Below are 20,654 nucleotides of genomic sequence, written 5' to 3'. Positions count from 1 at the left end.
CTGAGAATGTGATGGCTTCTTTCCTCACCCACAAAGCCAGAAACCAGGAGTTACAATTGAACTCACTCAATCTGGCTGCTCTTCAAACACATAAAGACACGCATGCGTGCATTCACCTGCACACACACACATGTGCACAGACACGCCCCGGCAGGAACAATATTTAACCAGTACACCCAGGAGCAGTGAGGGCACAGCCCCTCCCGGATGCTACCTTGGCTGGCATGGTGAGGTCCTCGGATTGCATCATGTGGGCAAACATACCCACCAGAAAAAGGAACAAAACGGTCAAAGGTGGTACTGTTCCCATGAAGGAGACAATCCTATCTGGAGCAAACATTGATATTTTTAATCATTAAAAGAAAGTCCTTCCATTCATGCCAGTGATGAAGCCCCAGAATTTCAGACACACACACAGCGACCAAGGCCCACTCCGATGTTCTTCAAGAATGGACTAGAAAATGGTCCTCTGGGGGGAGAGAGGGAGAGAGAGAGAGAAAGAGAGAGAGAGAGAAAGAGAGAAAGCGAGAGAGAGAGAGAGAGAGAGAGAGAGAGAGAGAGAGAACCACAGGTAGGGCATTTGTTTTGCATATAGTCCACATGGGTTTGATACCTGGCATCATATAGGGTCCCCTGAGCCCCTCCTGGAGTGCTCCCTTTCCACAGAGGCAGGATTAAGCCAGTCCTGGACACTGCCACATGTGCATCCCAAATAAACCTCTGAAATTACTCTTCTGTCCTTTCTGGGGAATGGGTAGGGTGCTGAGGACCATGCTCAGTGCTCCAAACATGCAGAGCATGAAGTTGGCCACTGAGGCATAAGCCAAATCTGGGAGCCATTTCCAAAGAGACTCACACAGGGCAAGATCTCTGCTTGCACACAATATTGTATGATTTCGGAAGCCAAATTCGAGGAAGATGATGTCCTAACCACAAATTCCATTGCTCAACACCCCAACTCCATAGCTGATTCCAGCACCACCGATTTCTATCATGAGCCGTGAAGCAAGCTGCTTCCCAAGCTCAATGTCTCCTTCAGTCAAAGCTTTCTCATCCTTTCCCCCAAAAGCTACCAACCTCAACAGTTCAGGAAAGAGCTGCCATCTGCTCCTAGAAAGGTTCTGGGGGAGACCAGAATCCAGGGAGCCCCAGGGTCTCCACACTACTACACATACCCCTTAGATCAGCAGAATATAGAGCAGGTTCTGCCAGAAAGAACCCTGCAGAGGAAACCCAAGTCCACTGGGCCATTGCTCATACCTAAAGACTGTCTGTTCCCAAATGAACCCAGCTTATGTCCCATACTCAAAAACTAGCTCATAATCTGAGAGGCAAAACCCAAGAGAAGCCAGTTACATTCTACTATCACACTCAATCCTCATAGAAGTTAAAGGTAAGTTTGCCAGTAAGAACTCTGATCTCTGCTCCAGTTCCCTGCAACTTCCTGTCTAACCTCCCTCAATCAGCCTGCTCAGAGCAGGGCTAGCTCCAGTCAGAAGCTCTTTCTTAACTTCATGGGGTTGTTGGGTTCATCCTTGGGGAGTAGGAGACTCTGAGTCTTGCTGAAAGCCACAAGCTTCCTTCCATGCACTTAAATTTGTACCATGTTCCTTCCTCCTCTGGAGATTTCAGAATTGCTACATCTGAAACCTTAGGATAGAAAACAGAGAGGAACCTTCCTTGAGTACATGGGTTGAGTGGGAAACCAACATGCAACTGTGCTGCCTTTCAGACCAACATACATTTGCATCCATACCACCTGGTGGCCACTATCTTCTCATGTGACTAGCTTTCACTGCCAATGAAAAAACTTGTCACAAAGCCTGAGCAAGTAGCACTAATATTCCTGCACAGAACAGCCAAATCTATTTGGTTGAGTCCTAGACAAATGCATGTATCCCTTGCAGTGAAAATGGGGTGACAGGCTTTGGCTGGTTACTTCAAAGCTCAAACCCAACAAAATCTGGCCTAAAGATTCTTATCACTGAAGCTATTTTGTACCAAAGACTGTCCAAGTTTAAAGTCCACTTAGAATCTAGATAAGGCTTGACTATTCCCGTTCAATAAATGTTAATGATAATTCAGTGGGCAGGATTGCGATTCTTGTACAGTGATTCAGGACGTGACCGTTTCTATTCATGGTGAGGTTTCATTTACACAGTGATAGATACAATGGATGCTGTCAAATGCAGATCTAATGTCCATTTCAGATTCCAGGTGCTGGATTTGAATCTAGTATCCTTGGATACCACTCTTGTGGGGAGTGCTCCTGAAGAGTCATTGCTCAGAGTAAACATGACAGAAACTGATTAAGCACGCTCCTTTATGAGACTTAGAGGCTCAAGTATCAGTTACCCTAATAATAAATGCCAACCTCCAAGATTCAGGACATGTGAGAAACACTCACCATCCATCTTTTCCACCATGACCGTGTGGCAGATGGAGAGCAGGAAGAAGAACTGCCGAACTTCGGTCTCTTTCCCGGTCTGGATTTGCTCGATGAGATAATGGTCATAAAACTCAAGCTTCCCATCGGCATAGGTATTCCAGCTGAAGTCAACTTGCTGCAAGGAGTAGAGAAGGAAAGGAAAATTGGGATTAATCACCCACATGGTGGGCTTAAATAATAGGAACTTTTCTGGGAGCCCAACACTTTGGATGGTCAAAGGCTCACATCTGCTTTAAAGCAAAACACACTCCATTTTGGTCTTAAAAGACCAGAGGTTGAATTGTGCACCCTCAAAATAGATGTTGGATTTCTATGCCCTGCTAACTGGGAAGGGGAACTTAATTAGAAATAGGGTCTTTGCAGATGTCATCAATTGGACAACACACTGGATTTGGGTATCAGAGTGGACCCTACCCCAAAGGCTTTTTAAGAGAAGGAGGAAGTTTGAACCTAAAAGGTGGCATAAAATGGGAGATGGAAACTGAGGAAACATTTGCAAACTGAGGAATTGCAAGCTTAATGGACCACCTCCAAAAGCTGAGAAGAGGCAAGAAAGGGATGTTTTTGACAATGCTCAGAGGGAACCTGATTTGCCTCTTGCTGGGTTTTCAGACATCAGCCTCCAGAAATGCAAGACTATTTGCATTTGCTCCTATGAGCCTTCAAGCTTTGCCCCAAATACTGCCTTCATCTCAATGACTCACCTCTATTTTGTTATGAGTGTGCTGAGAGGCATCCCGGTGGTCCCCTGCAAAACAAACAGGACAAAACAAGCTGAGTCTCTGCTGTGTTCAGCAGCCTCACCTCACCTACCTTTGGACCCATGTTGGTGAGCATCTACTTCTGCTTAACTCCTAAATTCAGAATGATTTTTACAAGGGACAACTCAATGGCATAAAAGCACCTGCCCTGCAAGTGTGAAGTCATGAGTTTGATGCCTGGTGTCAAAGGTGGTTCTGGTTCTGTGTTGTTTGGGATTCCCAATGTGGTTAGCATATCCAAGGAGGCCATCTCTACACCATCCCTCCCCCTATACCAGGGGGAAGTAGATGTGAGCACCAGGAGTAAAGATGTGGCAGCCCTGTGGTCATAAATGCAATCCTCACTAAGCATTATGGGAGCCCTACAGCCTCTGTAGCCAAACACAATAACCATGATGTGCTTGAGCACAACTAAATGCAGGTGACCCCTGGCGGGCAGGTGAGCAGGTACAGAACTAAAGTGTGTGACATTTGGCCAGCATCAGGGCCTGATGAATGAGCACTGCAACAAGATTCCAGCAAGCACCACAGTGGAGCACCTGAGACGTGTCAGTACAACAACAAAGAAGTGCGTGCATGTGTGTGTGTGTGGGGGAATAATTTGTAGAGTTTTCAGAGATTGTATAGATGCTGGGTGTAGCCAGAAATTCCATCCCTCCAAAAAACTAATAAAAATACTGTCATATGGGGTTGGAATGATAACACAGTGATAGGGTGTTTGCCTTGCATAAGCTGACCCAGGATGGACCTGGCTTCAATCCCCGGCATCCCATATGGTCCCTTGAGCAAGAGTGATTTCTGAGCACATATCCAGGAGTAACTTCTGAATCACTGGGTGTGACCCAAAAAACTCCCAAAAAATACTGTAGTAAATTTTGAGTGCTCTGTTTAATGGGGGCATGGACAGTTACTGTTTGGGCCACACCCAGCTGTGCTTAGGACTTTTTATTTGCCTTGCATGCAACTATTTTGGATTCAAATCTCCAGCATCCTATAAGAACCCCTGAACCCTGCCAGGAGTGATTCCTGAGTACAGAGTCAGAGGTAACCTCTTGAGCATCCCTAGGTATGGCCCAAGAATAACCCTCCCTGCCCCAAATTAAATAAATAGGGTCTGCTCTGGATTATTCTGGGCACAGACTCAGATTCAGAAATTACCAGATCCCACTGCAAGTCTAGGCCTATGGTTAATGGACCTGTTTCTGGCCTCTGGCCTCTCCCAGACAAGTGTTCCCAGGCTGTCACCTGCTTCAGCACTTATCCGGGGTGGAAGCAGGGGGCCAGGAACTCTGGCCCTGTGCTGACAGCCGCCAACCCCCTCCCCCAGCTCACCATAGATGTGCCCATTGATGCAGCACTTTTTGAAGGTCATGATGTTCTGTGTGAGTGTGCCTGTCTTGTCGGAGAAGATGTAGTGGATCTGCCCCAGCTGCTCATTGAGTGTAGTGGTCCTGGCCTTGGCGGGGGTGTCCTTCTCGGGGTAGTACATCTGCAGGTCCCAATTGATGAAGTAACTCTGGCCAAGGCGGATCACTTCCACACTGTGAAGGAAAAAGACAAAGTCCTCAGACCCTAGGGGTCAGGAGTGGTATGCCCCCTCTCTGTGAGCTGACTTGTGAGACCTCTACTGTTGTTTTTTTTCTTTGGGGTGAGTGCCCAGGGAAAGTTCCTGGCTCAGTATTCAGGAGAGACTCCTTGGTTTCTTGGGGGGAACTACATGTGATGCTGGGGATTGAACCAGGATCTGTTGCATGCAAGGTAAGTGCCTGCTCTCGCTGGATTCTCTCCAGCTTTTGGTCTTTACCTTTTCTGCTCACCCTCCACTCTTCAGCTTTAGGGAGAAGGTAATTTACACTAGCTGTTCTCCAGAGTATCCCATTCAGGGGATCCTCACTGACTCTGAGGGATACCTAACCATGTACTTCTATAAACAAAACATACATACCAGGAGCTTGCACCACATAGGCAGTAGCATCTATTCTCTCTCTCTCTCTCTCTCTCTCTCTCTCTCTCTCTCTCTCTCTCTCTCTCTCTCTCTCTCTCTCTCTCTCTCTCTCCCTCTCTCATTTCCCATCTCACTCTAGGACAAACAGAATCGCCAAGTTCACCTTTACTTGCTAGGCAGAGGAGGGGGATGGTCTACAGGCCAGCAGAGCTCCCAAGAGCTCTCAAACAGGGCAACAGTACATAGTTTTGGCCTGTACCTCCTAAATTTGCATTCCATGCTGTGACAAAGCAGCTCTGCCTTTAAGTTCTCTTAAGTCTAGAGAAAGTCCAAAATAAGATACTGGAAAAGAATCGATGGCACTTTAACACGTGAAGGGATCACACATCTCACTGATAAGGAAGCTGCCGACCTGCCCAGGTGCCATCCAATGGGCAAAGGGCATCTTTATACAGATAAGCAGATGGAACAATAACCCACTCTGACCACACCCATAAGCATTCCAGATGCCAACTGGGCACCAGTCAGTACTCCGGATTCTACCTCTGTGCCATTCTCACTTGCTCAACATGAGACAGCAGGGTGCAGATGTAACTCACTGGTGGAGCAACTGCCTCACACTTGAGGCCCTGGGTTCGATCCTGACACTGTGCACACAAGTACATGTCAAGCCATTCAACAAACAAAGTTGCATCATTTCTCTTGAGCATGAAGCTTTCTTTAAAGCACACGCTGGGACCCATCACCCCACACAATGTCTCTGCTCTGCGTCCATCCTGGAATAGCTGTTTCCCATCTCGCTTCCACGAGAAGTCATTGAATGAATCATTACAAGCCACACTCAGTATGGTGCACTTGGCTTTCCATATTATAAGCCATACTAAGTATGGTACACTCAGCCCTCCCTAGCTCACTGCACTCAGCTTTTTCAATATATAGCACCCTTTTCTTAAGAAAGTGTTAAGTTCAAACAATGCCTCTTATACAAATGTGACCTAAATATCGATTAGAGCGTGAATAACTGATCCTGTTTACCTAGAATAACGATCTGAAATCCAACACAAGCATCACTCAATGTTTTAGAGATATGGTCATTGGTTATGTTTTTAGGCAAAAGTAAGCTCACATTGTCTTACATTTTTGTGAAAGTTTTTTTTTAAATTTTTTGTGAAAGTCTCTTTATTGAATGAAATCAAATATTTCAAGCTTTCATTATGTGCCTATTATAAAAATAGAATATTTTTAGTGCTGTCCATTCATTTCTAAGTGAGCAACTGACTTTCCAAAACATTCTTCCCTTCATAGCTATGCATTTCCTGCAGGTGGAACCTCTCTCCTTGAGCCTTGCTTTTGTGGAGGCCCTTTCTACTTTCTCTCAGGGGCTCCCCAACATACCTCACCCCGCTTTGCTCTTTGGTCATGAGGCCTGACTGGCTTCAGTCCAAGGTGGGCACATGCAGATCAAAGGATCCCAACCATCTGGCACTTAAACAGGAAGTCACTGATGACTTTATTTTATTTTGCAACCCTAGGTACTGAGCCCCAGGGCCCCACCCATGTAAGCCAAATGCACTACCCCTAGACTGCAGGCCTGGCCCTCCTGTGTTGCTTGTTTTATAATATACAGTTCAGTTTTGATGGAATAATCTGCGTTATTCCCTTGATGAAAGAAAGCTCATATGGTTCTTGAAAGTGGCCTCCAACAGATGGTTGCACAGGGCTTCTGCTTCTAGTTATAAGAACAACAGTGACTTCGTGTAATGAAATTAAAGACAGATCAAATGCCTAGTAATATAATTAACATGAATGAAAGGCACCTAATTGTAGGTGTGTGCATGATTGTGGGCACCTCAGGGGCATCATTTCTTAGAAGTCAGAGCCAGGTGCTGGCTGCCAAGCGTATTTCAAAGAACAATTTTCAAATGCAGTGATCAGGGATGCGGAGCACTGATCTTCAAGAGAGTCACACAAAGAAGCAATGTCACTGCACAAGGCGGATTCCATCTGCAGTTGGATGAACCTAACTCTCGAAGAGGGGAAACAGAACCACTGAGGAAGCTGTGGGGACCAGGAGGAAGCAGTATTCCCATCTAAGAGCCCCACTGGGTTTGCCAAGCAGCTAGCAAGACCAGTGGGAAGAAAGTAGAAGACACAGATAAGGAGTGAAAAAAAAGAAAACCCAGCGTGGAAGACAGAAGCAACTTTGGGGGTTATTCTAAGTCTTTCTCTCTCTGAGTCTCTGAGAAGGAATCTTCATCTGTAAAGAAGTCAAAATACAAAGTGCTAGAGAGACCACCAGTGGGGCCCCAAGTTTGATCCCTGGCACTACATGGTTCCACCATGTAATCCCCCCCCCCCACACACACCATGCATTGAGCCAGCAATAGCTCCTGAGCACCACTGGGTGTAAACACCGCCCCCAAATCCATAAAGATATAAACTGCTGTGCCCAGCCCAGCAGATGCTCCTGGCTAATTTCCCTTCCCTCTATTACCTCCAATTCTGAAACAAAATCCCTATCTTATCTGTGCCTTCTGACCTTTGAGACAGTCGTTGCTGGAAAGAGGGTGCTAAATTGGGGAAGTGTTCTTCTCTTAAAGCCAAGGACCCAGAGAGAAGGTCTTACCTGACATAGAGGGAAATGGGGACCATAGTGTTCAGCACAATGATGTAGCCCCAGAAGTTTAGGAATCCACGGTAGGAGGGGGTAGCATCTTCTCCATCATAGAGGTACCAAGAAAAATTGCCAACTTGGGCTTCCCAATAAGCATGGCCAATTGCCAGACCAGCTGAGAGTAGGATAAGTACAACAAAGATCTAGAAAACAGAATCAGGGAAGGGTCTATAGTCAGTGCCTCGAATCTCACAAAGGTTAATTGGCCCTATCTGGTACTTCTATGTTAGGAACATGAGTTAACCCATAAAAAGTCAACATACTTTGGTAGTGGGAAATGTGCACTGGTGAAGGGTCAGTGTTAGACGTTATATGACTGAAACTCAACCATGAACAACTTTGTAACCATGTCTCTCACAGTGCTGCAATTATTTTTTTTTTAAATGAGATCTTGGAAAAGGGGTAAAAAAAAAATCACACACTTAGAATTTTCCATTCTACTTTGAATGGAAAGTGCTTTGAAAGTCTGAGTTCTCTGGTGAACAGAAAGATCCCAATATATGACAGAGAAAATGAGGTTTTTGTTTCCTAAGCTGTTTTTTAGAAGACAAGGTGGTAGCCTCTCTTCAAATTCTTAAAGATCCTCAGTTTAACCTCCTTTCCTCAGGCAGGGATACTGATCTTATTGGCATGAGGCATGTTCCTAAAACCCACAGGACTTTCTATAAGAAATGTGGGGAGCAGGGCCATAGCGATAGCAGAATGGGGAGGGTAATTGCCTTGCACACGGCCAACCCAGGTTTGATTGCTGGCATCCCATATGATCTACCAGCCTGCCAGAAGTAACTTCTGAATGTAGAGCTAGGAGTAACCTCTGGTATTGCCTGGTGTGCCCTCCCCCTCCAAAAAAAGAAGAAAGAAATATGGGAAGCATCCATCCACACAGTACAGGAAGGACAAGATTCTCTATGCCCAGGGAGAGTAGTCTTGTGACAGAAAGCAGGGTGGTCACGGGAGTCAGATTAAACTTTCAGGGGAAAGGGCTAAAACTAGAAAGAAGATTGTGTTGAGGCTTGAATGCTCTGAGCCCCGCTATAGACCTGAGAGCGTGAGGACTTTTAAGAGATGCAATATTCTGAACTGGGAATTAAAAAAAAGGGGGGGGGGGGCCAAGAGATCAAGTTCTAAACTTAATCTCTTATGAGAATAATGAAATCTTACTTATGCTAAAATTAGTTAAAGTTGACCTTTAGGGGAAGAAAATAAGTGCTGAATTGAGATGCTTATAGGAAAAGTTTGATGGAAAAGATCTTTGTTTTTTTTTTTTTTTTGGTTTTTGGGCCACACCCGGTAACACTCAGGGGTTACTCCTGGCTATGTGCTCAGAGTTGCTCCTGGCTTGGGGGACCATATGGGACACCGGGGGATCGAACCGCGGTCCGTCCAAGGCCAGCGCAGGCAAGGCAGGCACCTTACCTTTAGCGCCACCGCCCGGCCCAGATCTTTGTTTTTTTAAAAAAGGACACACACACACACACACACACACACACATACACAAACACAGTGCTCAGGGGTTACTCCTAGCCTGTGCTCGGGAACTACTCCAGGTAGCTTGGGGACCATATGGGGTGCCAGAGACTGAAGTCAGGCAGTCACATAGTACACACACACACACACACACACACACACACACACACACACACATATACATATACACATATATATGTGTATGTATATGTATATCGTTTTGGCCCCAAAGGTAATGCAAGTTCACCTAGAGTTGGACAATGACTCCTGAAGGTTCATGTCCTGAATTAAGCATGTCATTGAAAACAAGAATGTTCAATAAACAAGGCCAGAAGCACTGTGCTGTGGAAACCACATCAATATGCCTATGGACAACTGTCCAAGGAGTTTAGGAATCCTGGGACAGTTGCTGATGGGAACCAGATTTCCAGGAAGGAACACATACCAATTTCTGGGCCCAGACAGATTCACAATGTGCTGCTTGTCCAAACACTGGAGCATGGAAGAAATGGCCACCTACTTTTGCCCATAACCAACAAGGCACCCTAGAGAGGCCGTGAAGGTCAGGTGACATTTTCATGAAGGAGGAGAGCAAGAAACTTGGTTCTTTAGTTCAAATATGACTTTTATTTGACTTGATGTAAAGCAATAAAAATATCCTAAATTCTTTTTTTTTTTTTTTTTTGATTTTTGGGCCACACCCGGTAATGCTCAGGGGTTACTCCTGGCTATGTGCTCAGAAGTTGCTCCTAGCTTGGGGGACCATATGGGACATCGGGGGATCGAACTGCGGTCCGTCCAAGGCTAGAGCAGGCAAGGCAGGCACCTTACCTTTAGCGCCACCGCCCGGCCCCCTAAATTCTTAATAGTGATGACTTCCAGTTAAAAGACATCCTTGAAAATAGCCATTTCACTGGGAGCTTGAAGGGACACAGTGAGGTGCGGTGCAGAGGGACCCCTCCATGCTGCAGAATTATTGCAGGACACAGCCTGGGGTTCTGAGAAGAAGCTCCTGGCTGGCAGGGCCGTCCCTGGCTTTTGTCTTGAACTGGATCTGGGAAGATTTCCTGCCTGCCTGAAATACAAATCCTGGGGACCCCCTATATCCCTCCAGGGTGTCTGAGATTCTGGTAGGTCCCAGGCAGGCAGAACCTAATGTCCAGGTCTTAAGAGCACCCTGGGTGCCTTCTCTCTGAAGAGCTCCCCAGAGACAGTACCCATAGGCTGTGAGGGGTAAGTGCTCTGTGTCTGTCTTACGAACAGGCCATGGCACCTCACACACAGGACCCTTTCTCTGGCGTCTGCATTACAAACTTTTGCCTTTGCTGACTTTTCTGTATAATAAGTTATCACAAATCTGCTGGGTATTGAAGTGCTTTTCTGATTCTGCCCAGACCTTCAGTGGACCTGGATGGGCTCAGGCACCCTGAAGTATGTTGCATAAAAGCCTTGTCTTGGATGTGGACAGAATATATGCTTTTACTTGTCAAGTTCTGAGAGGGTGCTCCTGGCTGTGTCTAGATCTTACTCTCCATTCAGTGCTCAGAGGAGCATGTAGAGTTGAGAACTGAACTCAGGTCTCCTGCATGCAAAAGATGTTCATCAGTCTACTGAGCTTGCTCTCTGCACCCCTTCCTCCACATTACATGTTTTTAAAAACAAAAGTTTGGCACTAGGGGCCAAAGCAACAACATAGTGGGTAGGTTTTGCCCTGATGACTCAGGTTCGATCTCCAGCATCCATATGGTCCCCTGAGCACGACCAGAAATGATCCCTGAGTGCAAAGCCAGTAGTAACCCCTGAGCACCACCAGGTATGACCCCAAAACAAAGTTTAATGCCAACAAGCAAGGCTTAGCTAGCAACAACCCAACAACTCTAGACCATTCAATCCTCAGATATTGACTTTAGTAAAACCATGGAGAGATAGAACAATGATTTCAAATTGATCCTGCTGATCTAAGTTTGGATCTACCTTTGTGTTGTAACAAACAATGTAAAGCAAACTTGTTTATGCCTGTAAGGGGGCGGGCTGGGGTGGTGGTTGGGAGATTGAGGCCACTGGTAGAGGGAAGGTCACACTGGTGGTGGGTTGGTATTGTAACACTTAATGACTGAATAGACTGTATAATGAAGAACTTGGTAAATTCTGGTGTTATAATAATCCTTCTTTTAAAAAGTTTCAGGGACTGGGAAGACAACTCGAAGAGTTGGAGCATACGCCTGGCAGGTACTGGGCCCTGAGTTCAACTCCTGGAACTAATTCCCCCCCTCCACTATTGAGAGTGAAGGATGGTGTACATACTATGACTGAAACCCCAGTATAAAAATTTTGTAGACACTTGTGATTAAATAAAAATTTTAAAATAAATATTAAAAAAATTAAAAGAGACAGAGAGCTTAGAGAGTTAGCACAGCAGTAGGGCATTTGCCTTGCATGTGGCAGACCCAAAACTGATGGTAGATCGATTCCCAGCATTCCATATGGTCCACCAAGCTTGCCAGCATAGAGCCAGGCATATTCCCTGAGGGTTGCCATGTATGATGAGAGAGAGAGATAGAGAGAGAGAAAGAGAGAGAGAGAGAGAGAGAGACAGAGACAGAGACAGAGACAGAGAGACAGAGAGACAGAGAGACAGAGAGAGACAGAGAGACTTTAGCACCTTGGGATCTGAGTAAAACTGTCTGGTGCTTCTCACCCTACAATGAAGACCCTGAGCACTGCTTATAATTGCTACCCCCCAAAAAAAGAGTTGATTTAAAAAGAATTACTTCTCTGGGAAACTGATAGCAATAAAATTAAACTACCATGACTTCAGGAATGCCGCCCCAACCCACGGAATGGAAATCCCCTGGTTTTCCAACTGGTGATTCTAATCAAAATATTCAGCCCCTTAGGGCATCTGAAAAACTAAACTTTCATTCCCAAGAGGATCCTCCTACAAGAAGAACAAAATTTCTGAGAAAAACTGAAGGAACCCCAATCTTTATCCAACCTGAGAGGGCTTCACACATTCTGTGCTTACAAAAGTGACATTCCCTTTTTTGTGTGGTATTTTTTTGGGGGGAGCACACCTGATAGTGCTCAGAGATTACTCCTATGTCTGCACTTAGGAATCAATCCTGGCAGGCTTGGGGGAGCCTATGGGTCCTGGAGATCAAATTCAGGTTGGCGGTGTGCAAAGGAAATACCCCCTACCTGCTGTGCTATGGCTTTAGCCCTAAGGCGACATTTCTTTGCATCAAAAAAACATACAACAAAATTCACCCTAAGACAGTGGTCTGGCCTCCCATCTACTGCAGCAGAAAATAACTACCGTATAAACCATGTAGTTCATCAAGTAATCGATCTTTGTTCTTTTAAATCTGGTCTTCCCACTGTTCTTCATTATTTTAGTGTCAGCACCTACAAACAGACAATTCAATACAATCAACAGCTGAAGAAAAATTCACAGGCAAGCCAATGAAATCACTCTTTTTTTGAGTTTCAGGAAGAAAGGATAGAAAAACAATCCCCTCTCATAAATCTTGAAAATGCACATTGGGCCAATTTCCCCAGAAACTCTGAAAGTACCTGCAAAAATGACCAATCCATGGCAGAAATCCGTATTTCTAATCACACAGCCTCGTAACAAAATTTTATCAGCATCCAAGGGAAAACGTTGTTTTCTCCAAAATAGTGTTCCTGTAAACTTATCCAATCGGTTGTTGGGCTCTTCACATTCAACAAAACCTTTGAGAAAGAAAGAGTGCATGTGACATTCCTCCCAAGGAAGGATCAATGGTCTGAACTAATGGAAAAGCAAAGATACATTGGCACCAACCATCAAACGCTGCCAATGCATTTTCTTGTTGGAGATATTGGTGGGTGACTTCCAGTGCCATTTTGAACTTTAAGTTGGTTTCTCTAAAAGGGGAGAGAGAAAAAAATAAGTGGCTAAGAAACAAAACCTAGAGTTCGTTTGAAACTCTCAAAAAAATGTACAAAATATAATTGTACTTTTTTTTTTTTTTTGGGGGGGGGATCACACCTGGCAGAGCTCAGGGTTTATAGCTGGCTCTGTGCTCAGAAATCACTCCTGGCAGACTGAGGAATCAGATGGAATGCCAGCAAGCAAACGAGGGTGCGTCCTGTTTTGGCTGCATGCAAGGCAAATGCCCTACTGTACCTTAAGTACACCCTGGTTTTTTGTTTTATTTTTTCTTTATTTAAACACTGTGATTACAAACATAATACAGTCATAACAAGAACACCCCCCTTCATCTATGCAACCTTCCCATCACTAATGCCCCCATCTCTTTTCTCCTCCACCCCCCTGCCTGTATTCGAGACAAGCTTTCTATATCCCTCACTCAATGACATTGTTATGATAGTTCTCAGTGTAGTTATTTCTGTATCTGCACTCACCACTCTTTTTTTTTTTTTTTTGGTTTTTTGGGCCACACCCGTTAGATGCTCAGGGGTTACTCCTGGCTACGCGCTCAGAAATTACCCCTGGCTTGGGGGGACCATATGGGACGCCGGGGGATCAAACCGTGGTCCTTTCCTTGGCTAGCGCTTGCAAGGCAGACACCTTACCTCTAGCGCCACCTCGCCGGCCCCACTCACCACTCTTTGTGGTGAGCTTCATAGCTTGAGCCAGTCCTTCCGGCCCTCGTCTCTGAGAATTATTTCAACGTTTTTAATTTTTCTTAAAACCCATAGATGAGTGAGACTAACCCATGTCTCTCTCCCTCTGACTTCTTTCACTCAGCATAACAGATTACATGTACATCCATGTATAGGAAAATTTCATGACTTCATCTCTCCTGATGGCTGCATAATATTCCATTGTGCATATATACCACAGTTTCTTTAGCCATTCATAAATTGAAGGGCATCTTGGTTGTTTCCAGAGTCTGGCTATAGTATATAGTGCTGCAGTGAATATTATGTGCGAGGAAGGGAATTTTGTATTGGAGTTTTGTGTTCCTAGCATATATTCCTAGGAGTGGTATAGCTGGATCAAATGGTAATTCTATTTTCAGTTTTTTGAGAATCCTCCATATTGTTTCCATAAGGGTTTGACTAGATGGCATTCTCACTAGCAATGAATGAGAGTTCCTTTCTTCCCACATCTCTGCCAGCACTGATTATTCTTGTTCTTTGTGATGTGTGCCAGTCTCTGTGGTGTGAGATGGTACCTCATTGTTGTTTTGATTTGCATCTCCCTGATGATTAGTGATGTGGAGCATTTTTTCATGTGCCTTCTGACCATTTGTATTTCTGTTTTGTTTTTATTTTTATCACACTCGGCACCACTTAGGGGTTATTCCTAGCTCTATGCTCAGAAATCGCTCCTGGCAGGCTTGGGGGGGGACCATATAGGATGCCAAGATTCAAACCACTGTCCTTCTGCATACAAGGCAAACTCTCTACTTCCATGCTATCTCTTCGGCCCCCTTACAAACTTTTTGTTTGTTTGTTTGTTTTTGGTTTTTGGGTCATACCTGGCAGCACTCAGGGGTTACTTCTGGCTCTACACTCAGAAATCGCTTCTGACAGGCTCAGGGGACATGGGATGCTGGGATTCAAACCCAGCTGTCCTTCAGCATGCAAGGCAAACACCCTACCTTCATGCTATCTCTCCAGCCCCGACCATTTGTATTTCTTCCTTGAGAAATTGTTCATTTCTTCTCCCCATTTTTTTGATGGGGTTAGATGTTTTTTTCTTGTTAAATTCTGTCAGTATCTTGTATAGCTTAGATATTAGCCCCTTATCTGATGGGTATTGGATGAATAGCTTCTCCCATTCTGCACCGGGAGGCTTTTGTATCTTAGGCATTATTTCCTTTGAGGAAGCACACCTTTGTTTTAACACCCAGAGCACACACCCTGCTTTCCCTAACACCTTACTCCTTCCCTAAACACAGAAGCACACACCCTGTTTTAATCTCTTTTCACATACTACCTGATTGGCTGACAGAGTCCACACGCTAGTCTCCCCTAATACAAATATCCTTTTCCCACCTACAATAAACTGAGTTACTCTCCCGAAGTGGCTAGTGAAGGCTTCTTTGAGAGTGCTCCACTCACCAGGGATCTGACCTCACTAGTGACTTCTGCATCTTGGGATCTCACTTCACCAGCATCATTTACAAGGAGGTGGTGTTTAGGGCAGAGTGGGGGACACACACCTTAGCCTTGAGTTAGCATAGGTGTCAGTCTCAATGTCCACTTGCTGTGACCTGGAGAGTTTCCTCCTTACAGGAGGTCACAGAGGGTTACTGAAAAGCATGTCGATATTGGTGCTGCAGTTTGTGTCAATGAAACCACATCCATGTGTGAGCCACACCAGCATCAAAGTATTGAAAGAGTCGACAAATAAAGCTAAGCAATCTAGTAGGTGCTCAGTGAGGATGTTGGGAACTGGGCTGAACCAGAACCTTCTGTGCTTCTGAGTGGCCACATGAGAACCAAAACCAAAAAAGACTTCACAATTGCCTACCAACAAACTCACACAACCAATTGTTTTCTTGGACTTGGATTATATTTGTGGTCATTCATAAGCATCTGGACCTGGCCTACACATCTGCAAAGGATTTAGACTTATTCTCAAGATCCTTTTAACCTACCCTGAAGGTTGCTAGAAGATGGAATTTAAAAAGTCACACAGCTTTGCTTGCCTTTAAACAGCCAGTGAAGGAGGAGAAACAAGATGAGATCTTGGGAGATCAAGAGAGAAGACCTTCAGGGCAACCACTGCAGCTCCCCAGTGAGTTAGAAAACAGGCACCTCAAGGGCCAGAGGCAGCTCAAAGTATCAGAGCAGATGCTTCATGTGGGAGCCCCTAAGTTCGAGCCCCAGCACCGGCTTGCACCCCTTAGCACAGGGGTGGCGAACACACGGCTCTCGAGCTACATGCAGCTCCTGGCCAAAATGAATGTGGCTCTTTGCCTCTTATCATTATTTTGTATACTGTGGCTCTTTGCCAAGTTTAAATATTGTTCTGCTGCTTTCTGAGGAGGGACCTCTGAGGAGAGATCTCCAAGAGCGGAGTCCCATCTCCCATCCCTCGGAAACAACTGCACGGGCCAGCGAGCCAGCGAGGCGGGGTGGACCCGTGTGTCACATGTTGGGTCCCATCTGGCCATTAGTTCTTAGTGTGGAGGACGCAGCACACCCTCACCATCACTGCAGAATTTTGACCCTCACTCAAAATGGCAAAATGCAATCTGTGTTTAATATATTATTGTTAAAATTAGATGCTTTTGTGTGAGTGTTTGTCTGTTTTGGCAGGTCACTGCGTGGTGTGTCTCTCTGACTCTCACAGTTTAAAATTTTGGCTCTTTGTGTCAAACTTGTTCACCACCCCTGCGTCTAGCACCTCCAGGAGGAAATCCCTAATACTGTGTGTAATGGTTCCCAAATAAACACACAAATTAAGTTCAACCAAACAGGTTCATCTGGGCTGTTCTTACCCATCAAGCTCAGCCGTTTCGACGTAGCAGAGGCTGTTGGGTTCAGAACTGGACAGCAGCAGAATGTCGGCCTGTGGAAAACAAACCACACTCAGCTGGGAGACCGGGAGAGGCTGTGGAACCCGACATTCCTATGGGTGGCATTTGCTCACTTACGGGAATAAAGTCATTCTTCTTCAGGCGAATAACGTCTCCCACCTGAACTTCTTTCCACTTGGCAGTTTTGAATCTAGGAATCAAAAACAGTGATTGTGATGACTGGGAAGGGGTGGGCAGACACTTTCTGGAAGCGAACAATTCTGGGGAAATCTGCCAGAGAGGAGGTTGCTAAAAGGTGGGGCATTCAAGCCCTGTGTGCTACTGGCTAATCACAGGGTGACCATCCCAGGGGTCAGTAGCTAGACCTGACTCCTGGCTCTTTTGGACTTGTCAGAGTGATATGGTTCAACAGAGGCCCATGTGGGGCAGTCCCTTGCATATGCCTGAGTCTTGGGTGTCCCATATTCTTCTTCTCTTTCCTCTCAGTTGCCTGTCACCTGCTCCATGCTGGGCCACCCAGGAGCATGGACTGTCAGGCTTAGGGGTTCCAGGATCCATTAGTAAGTGTTGGAGCCTATCCTTTATCTCCAAATCCTTTAATCATGAACTGGCTTATGTACCAAGACTTGAAATCGCATGTGAGGAGGTTTCTAAAGAGGCTTAACATGGCAACTCCTGCAGAGAAAAGCCCTGAGAATGAAGGCCCCAAACCTTTTGTCCTTGATGACTTCACATGTCCTGTTGTTGATTTCCTTGTCCATCTTATGGCGAGCCTGGAGGGAAGAGATTGAAAAGCTGAGTTCTGGAGGCCGACAGTTGCTCAGAGGGAAAGGATGATGGGGCGGCAGGAAAGAACATTACTCACTACATCGTCCATCAAGTCTTTGATGGCTGTGATGCCCAGCACCATTAATAGGGGCACCAGAGTGGTGTACCATGCCAGGGTGGTGATCTGAGGAATAGCCTGAAAGAAAGAAAAAGGCCAATTTGTGCACAAGGAAAGCCACTGCAGATGCTGTTTCTGAGCTGGCTGGGTTGAATTTGATCTTCATCACCTCTTTCTAAGAAAGTTGGTTCTAATCTACTCTCCATCATCTGTTTTCAGATTGGCTATTTTTAATCTGAACTCCATCATCTCTCCTTAAACTGGATAGCTATAATCTAATTGCCATCTGTTCTAAACTGGCTGATTCTAATCTGATCTCTATTATTGTAAACTGGCTGATTCTATTCTAGACTCCATCAACCATGTCTACACCCTACAGAAAATGCAGGAAAAAGAGTCTTGAGTGTCTATCTTAGTTCATGTGGCAGCCCCAGCTTTGGGGAGAAATAGATCCCAGAGGTTACAAGGATAGCCATGTTTTACTGTCTCCATCATGCAGAAGGTTTTGAAACATGGTAACTGGGACTTTGTGTAGAGACTCAATAGTAAGGGGAATAGCTGTGGGAGGTGTGTGTGTGTAAGCTTGTCCTTCAATCTTGGGGATGGCATATGGTGAGCTCTATACTTGGGATCATTCAGAACCCAATGAGAGGCAGAAAGAGTTGCAGATGGTGCTTCCCTCTGAGAGCTGTGTTGAAGCTGGGCCTCTAGAACAATGTAAATCGCTACTGGAGGTACCCTGGGGGAGCTGACCTCGCAGGAAGGCCCTCCTTCATGCATATGGCCTGAGTTGGCCCAAGTTCAGTGACAGGCTCTTGTACCCATCCTACTACTAACTGTAGAATGTAGTTGCTAAAAATAAATCAGACATGAAATCAGACCCCCAGATCCAAAAGCTGCTCTGCTCTGTTGCAGTGGGAGAGGGAACAGAGAGTCTCTGGCCCAGCAACTCTCCCAGCCTCCCTGCATAATGAAGTTATAACCACTGGCACTCCCAGATCACCAGATTCATGTGTAGCTACAAAGCAAATAAGGGCTGGCCAGAGATTTTTATTCCCTAATGGGCACTTCTACGCCTTCAAAGAAGATACTGGGGTGGGGAATAGGGGGTTTGAGGCAGATCTTTCTCCAACACTGGCAAGAGGTGGAAATCCCCTATTTTCTTTCTCTGCTAGAAGGAAGTCAGGAAGAAGTGTTACAGTTTGTATCTTTATCTCCACCCAGTTGCTCAAAGGTCCCTGTTGATAACTAGACCTCCCAGACTACTGAGTCAGCAGGACTCCACAAAGTTCTGGCTTAGTTCCGAATCCATTTCTCATAGCTTCACTCTTCCTGTCCTCATCCCCACCCAGATTCACATGCTACCCTTTCCTGAGACCCCTTCTGGAAGATTCCTGTGGCCAAGTCTCTTTTCCAAATTCAGGGCTGGATGTGAAGATAAAAGCCGGGTGCTCAGTGATCTTCAGAAACCTGCCCAAAGAATGCTGCCCAGAGGACGGTCCCCAAGTGGTACCATGTCCCGCCCACCCCTGATTTTATGAACAGTCCATAAACAGATACGGTAATAAGGAAAAAGCTCTCTAGATAAAGTAACGTCTTCATAATTAAAGAAGAAAAAAATAACTCAACGAAAACCAGATCTTCTTAATGTTAAACCAAGAGCTCACCAAAATACCTCATCAACACATAGGGACTCAATAGTAAAAAGAATGAATAATGTTCTTAGGTGGGAAATTAGGCATCTAATTAAGAAAGAAAGAGTATTTACCAAAGTAGGTTTGACTTTGGAAAACAAATCATTTTACAAGATGAGGACCTTTATTTGAGTCATGTCAGGGAAGTCAGTTTTAACACTCACATTCAGACTGAAAACCTTTTTTTTTCTTTTTGGGCCAGACCCTGTGACACTCAGGGGTTACTCCTGGCTATGCACTCAGAAATCACTCCAGGCTCGGGGGACCATATGGGACACTGGGAGATTGAAACAAGGTTCGTCCTAGATCAGCCGCGTGCAAGGCAAATGCCCTACTGCTGTACTATCGCTCCAGCCCCAGACTGAAAACGTTTTTGAAAATTCAAATTCAAAATCAGAAGGCCCCTTGCAACCCAACTCTATCCATTACACATGAACCCAGGCAGTTCTGAGCCTGAGGCAGTATTCTTGGGGGCGGGGGCAGAATCCTGCCCTTAAAATAAAACATTTCACCCAATGAAAGGCCTCTGCAATTTAAACATTAATGAGTCACCATAATTCGAAACAGATTTAAGATATCAAAGGGCATTTACCTGTAAGATAAGAAGGACCAGGAAGTAAAAATTGGCTGCCCTCTTAAACTGCTCAAACAGATTCATTGGTAGAAAGGTACAGGCATTATACTTGTAAGTTTTAATCGCATTATCCTGTGGAGGCAAAAACACAAAAGTCACAAAAGTCACCTAAGAGATGCCACACAACCTATCTCATGGGCCGAAGCAGCTGCAGTAGCCTCCGTATCAGAGACTAAATGCAAGAGGCCTAATCTGAGTCTTTCTCGAAGCCACAGAGGCTGATAGCACAGTTAGTGATGAATTTTCTCCTCAGAGGGTTTGTGGCAAAAGCTGACTTGACCACATGAATCCATGGAACTCCTCCACTAAGGGAGCCTCCCACGTTGGAAACGGAACAAACACATCAACATGGACAGGCTGAGTCGGGAATAAGAACTCTCACTGGTTTTGGTTTTTGATTGTTTGTTTTGTTTTGTTTTGTTTTTGCAGTGCCAGGCATCAAACAGGGCCTTGTCCAGGAGAGACATGAGCTCTTCTTCTGAGCCATATCCCTGGGCCAGGAATGCTCTTTGTGAAGGAGAGACACTGGCTATAATGTATGAAAGAGAAAGCCCTCTTTTTGAACTGTGGAGCCTCCAAAGAGAAGCTTAGTCTCACCCCTAGACCTGGAAGTGCCCTTTTACTTGCATACAGGGTTCTGCTGAT

General features: G+C 45.4%; 1 protein-coding gene across 1 annotated transcript in view; it reads right to left on the bottom strand.

The window, feature by feature from the left end:
• The window catches only part of ATP8B1 (ATPase phospholipid transporting 8B1), a 119,043-nt gene that overhangs the window by 32,004 nt on the left and 66,385 nt on the right, over nt 1-20,654 (bottom strand). The window contains exons 4-15 of the mRNA XM_049782045.1: nt 19,968-20,081; nt 17,661-17,759; nt 17,507-17,568; nt 16,913-16,985; nt 16,757-16,827; nt 13,120-13,202; nt 12,870-13,028; nt 12,613-12,701; nt 7,782-7,972; nt 4,543-4,751; nt 3,154-3,197; nt 2,408-2,564 (exon numbers count right to left, since the gene is read on the bottom strand). Of these exons, the coding sequence (XP_049638002.1) occupies nt 2,408-2,564; nt 3,154-3,197; nt 4,543-4,751; nt 7,782-7,972; nt 12,613-12,701; nt 12,870-13,028; nt 13,120-13,202; nt 16,757-16,827; nt 16,913-16,985; nt 17,507-17,568; nt 17,661-17,759; nt 19,968-20,081 (1,351 nt within the window). The remainder of the gene's footprint in view (nt 1-2,407; nt 2,565-3,153; nt 3,198-4,542; nt 4,752-7,781; nt 7,973-12,612; nt 12,702-12,869; nt 13,029-13,119; nt 13,203-16,756; nt 16,828-16,912; nt 16,986-17,506; nt 17,569-17,660; nt 17,760-19,967; nt 20,082-20,654) is intronic.

Source organism: Suncus etruscus, chromosome 10 (assembly GCF_024139225.1).
Source record: "Suncus etruscus isolate mSunEtr1 chromosome 10, mSunEtr1.pri.cur, whole genome shotgun sequence".
Classification (NCBI taxonomy): Eukaryota; Metazoa; Chordata; class Mammalia; order Eulipotyphla; family Soricidae; genus Suncus; species Suncus etruscus.
The sequence above is the reverse complement of the archived record's forward strand: the minus strand, read 5'-3'. Positions and strand labels throughout refer to the sequence as shown.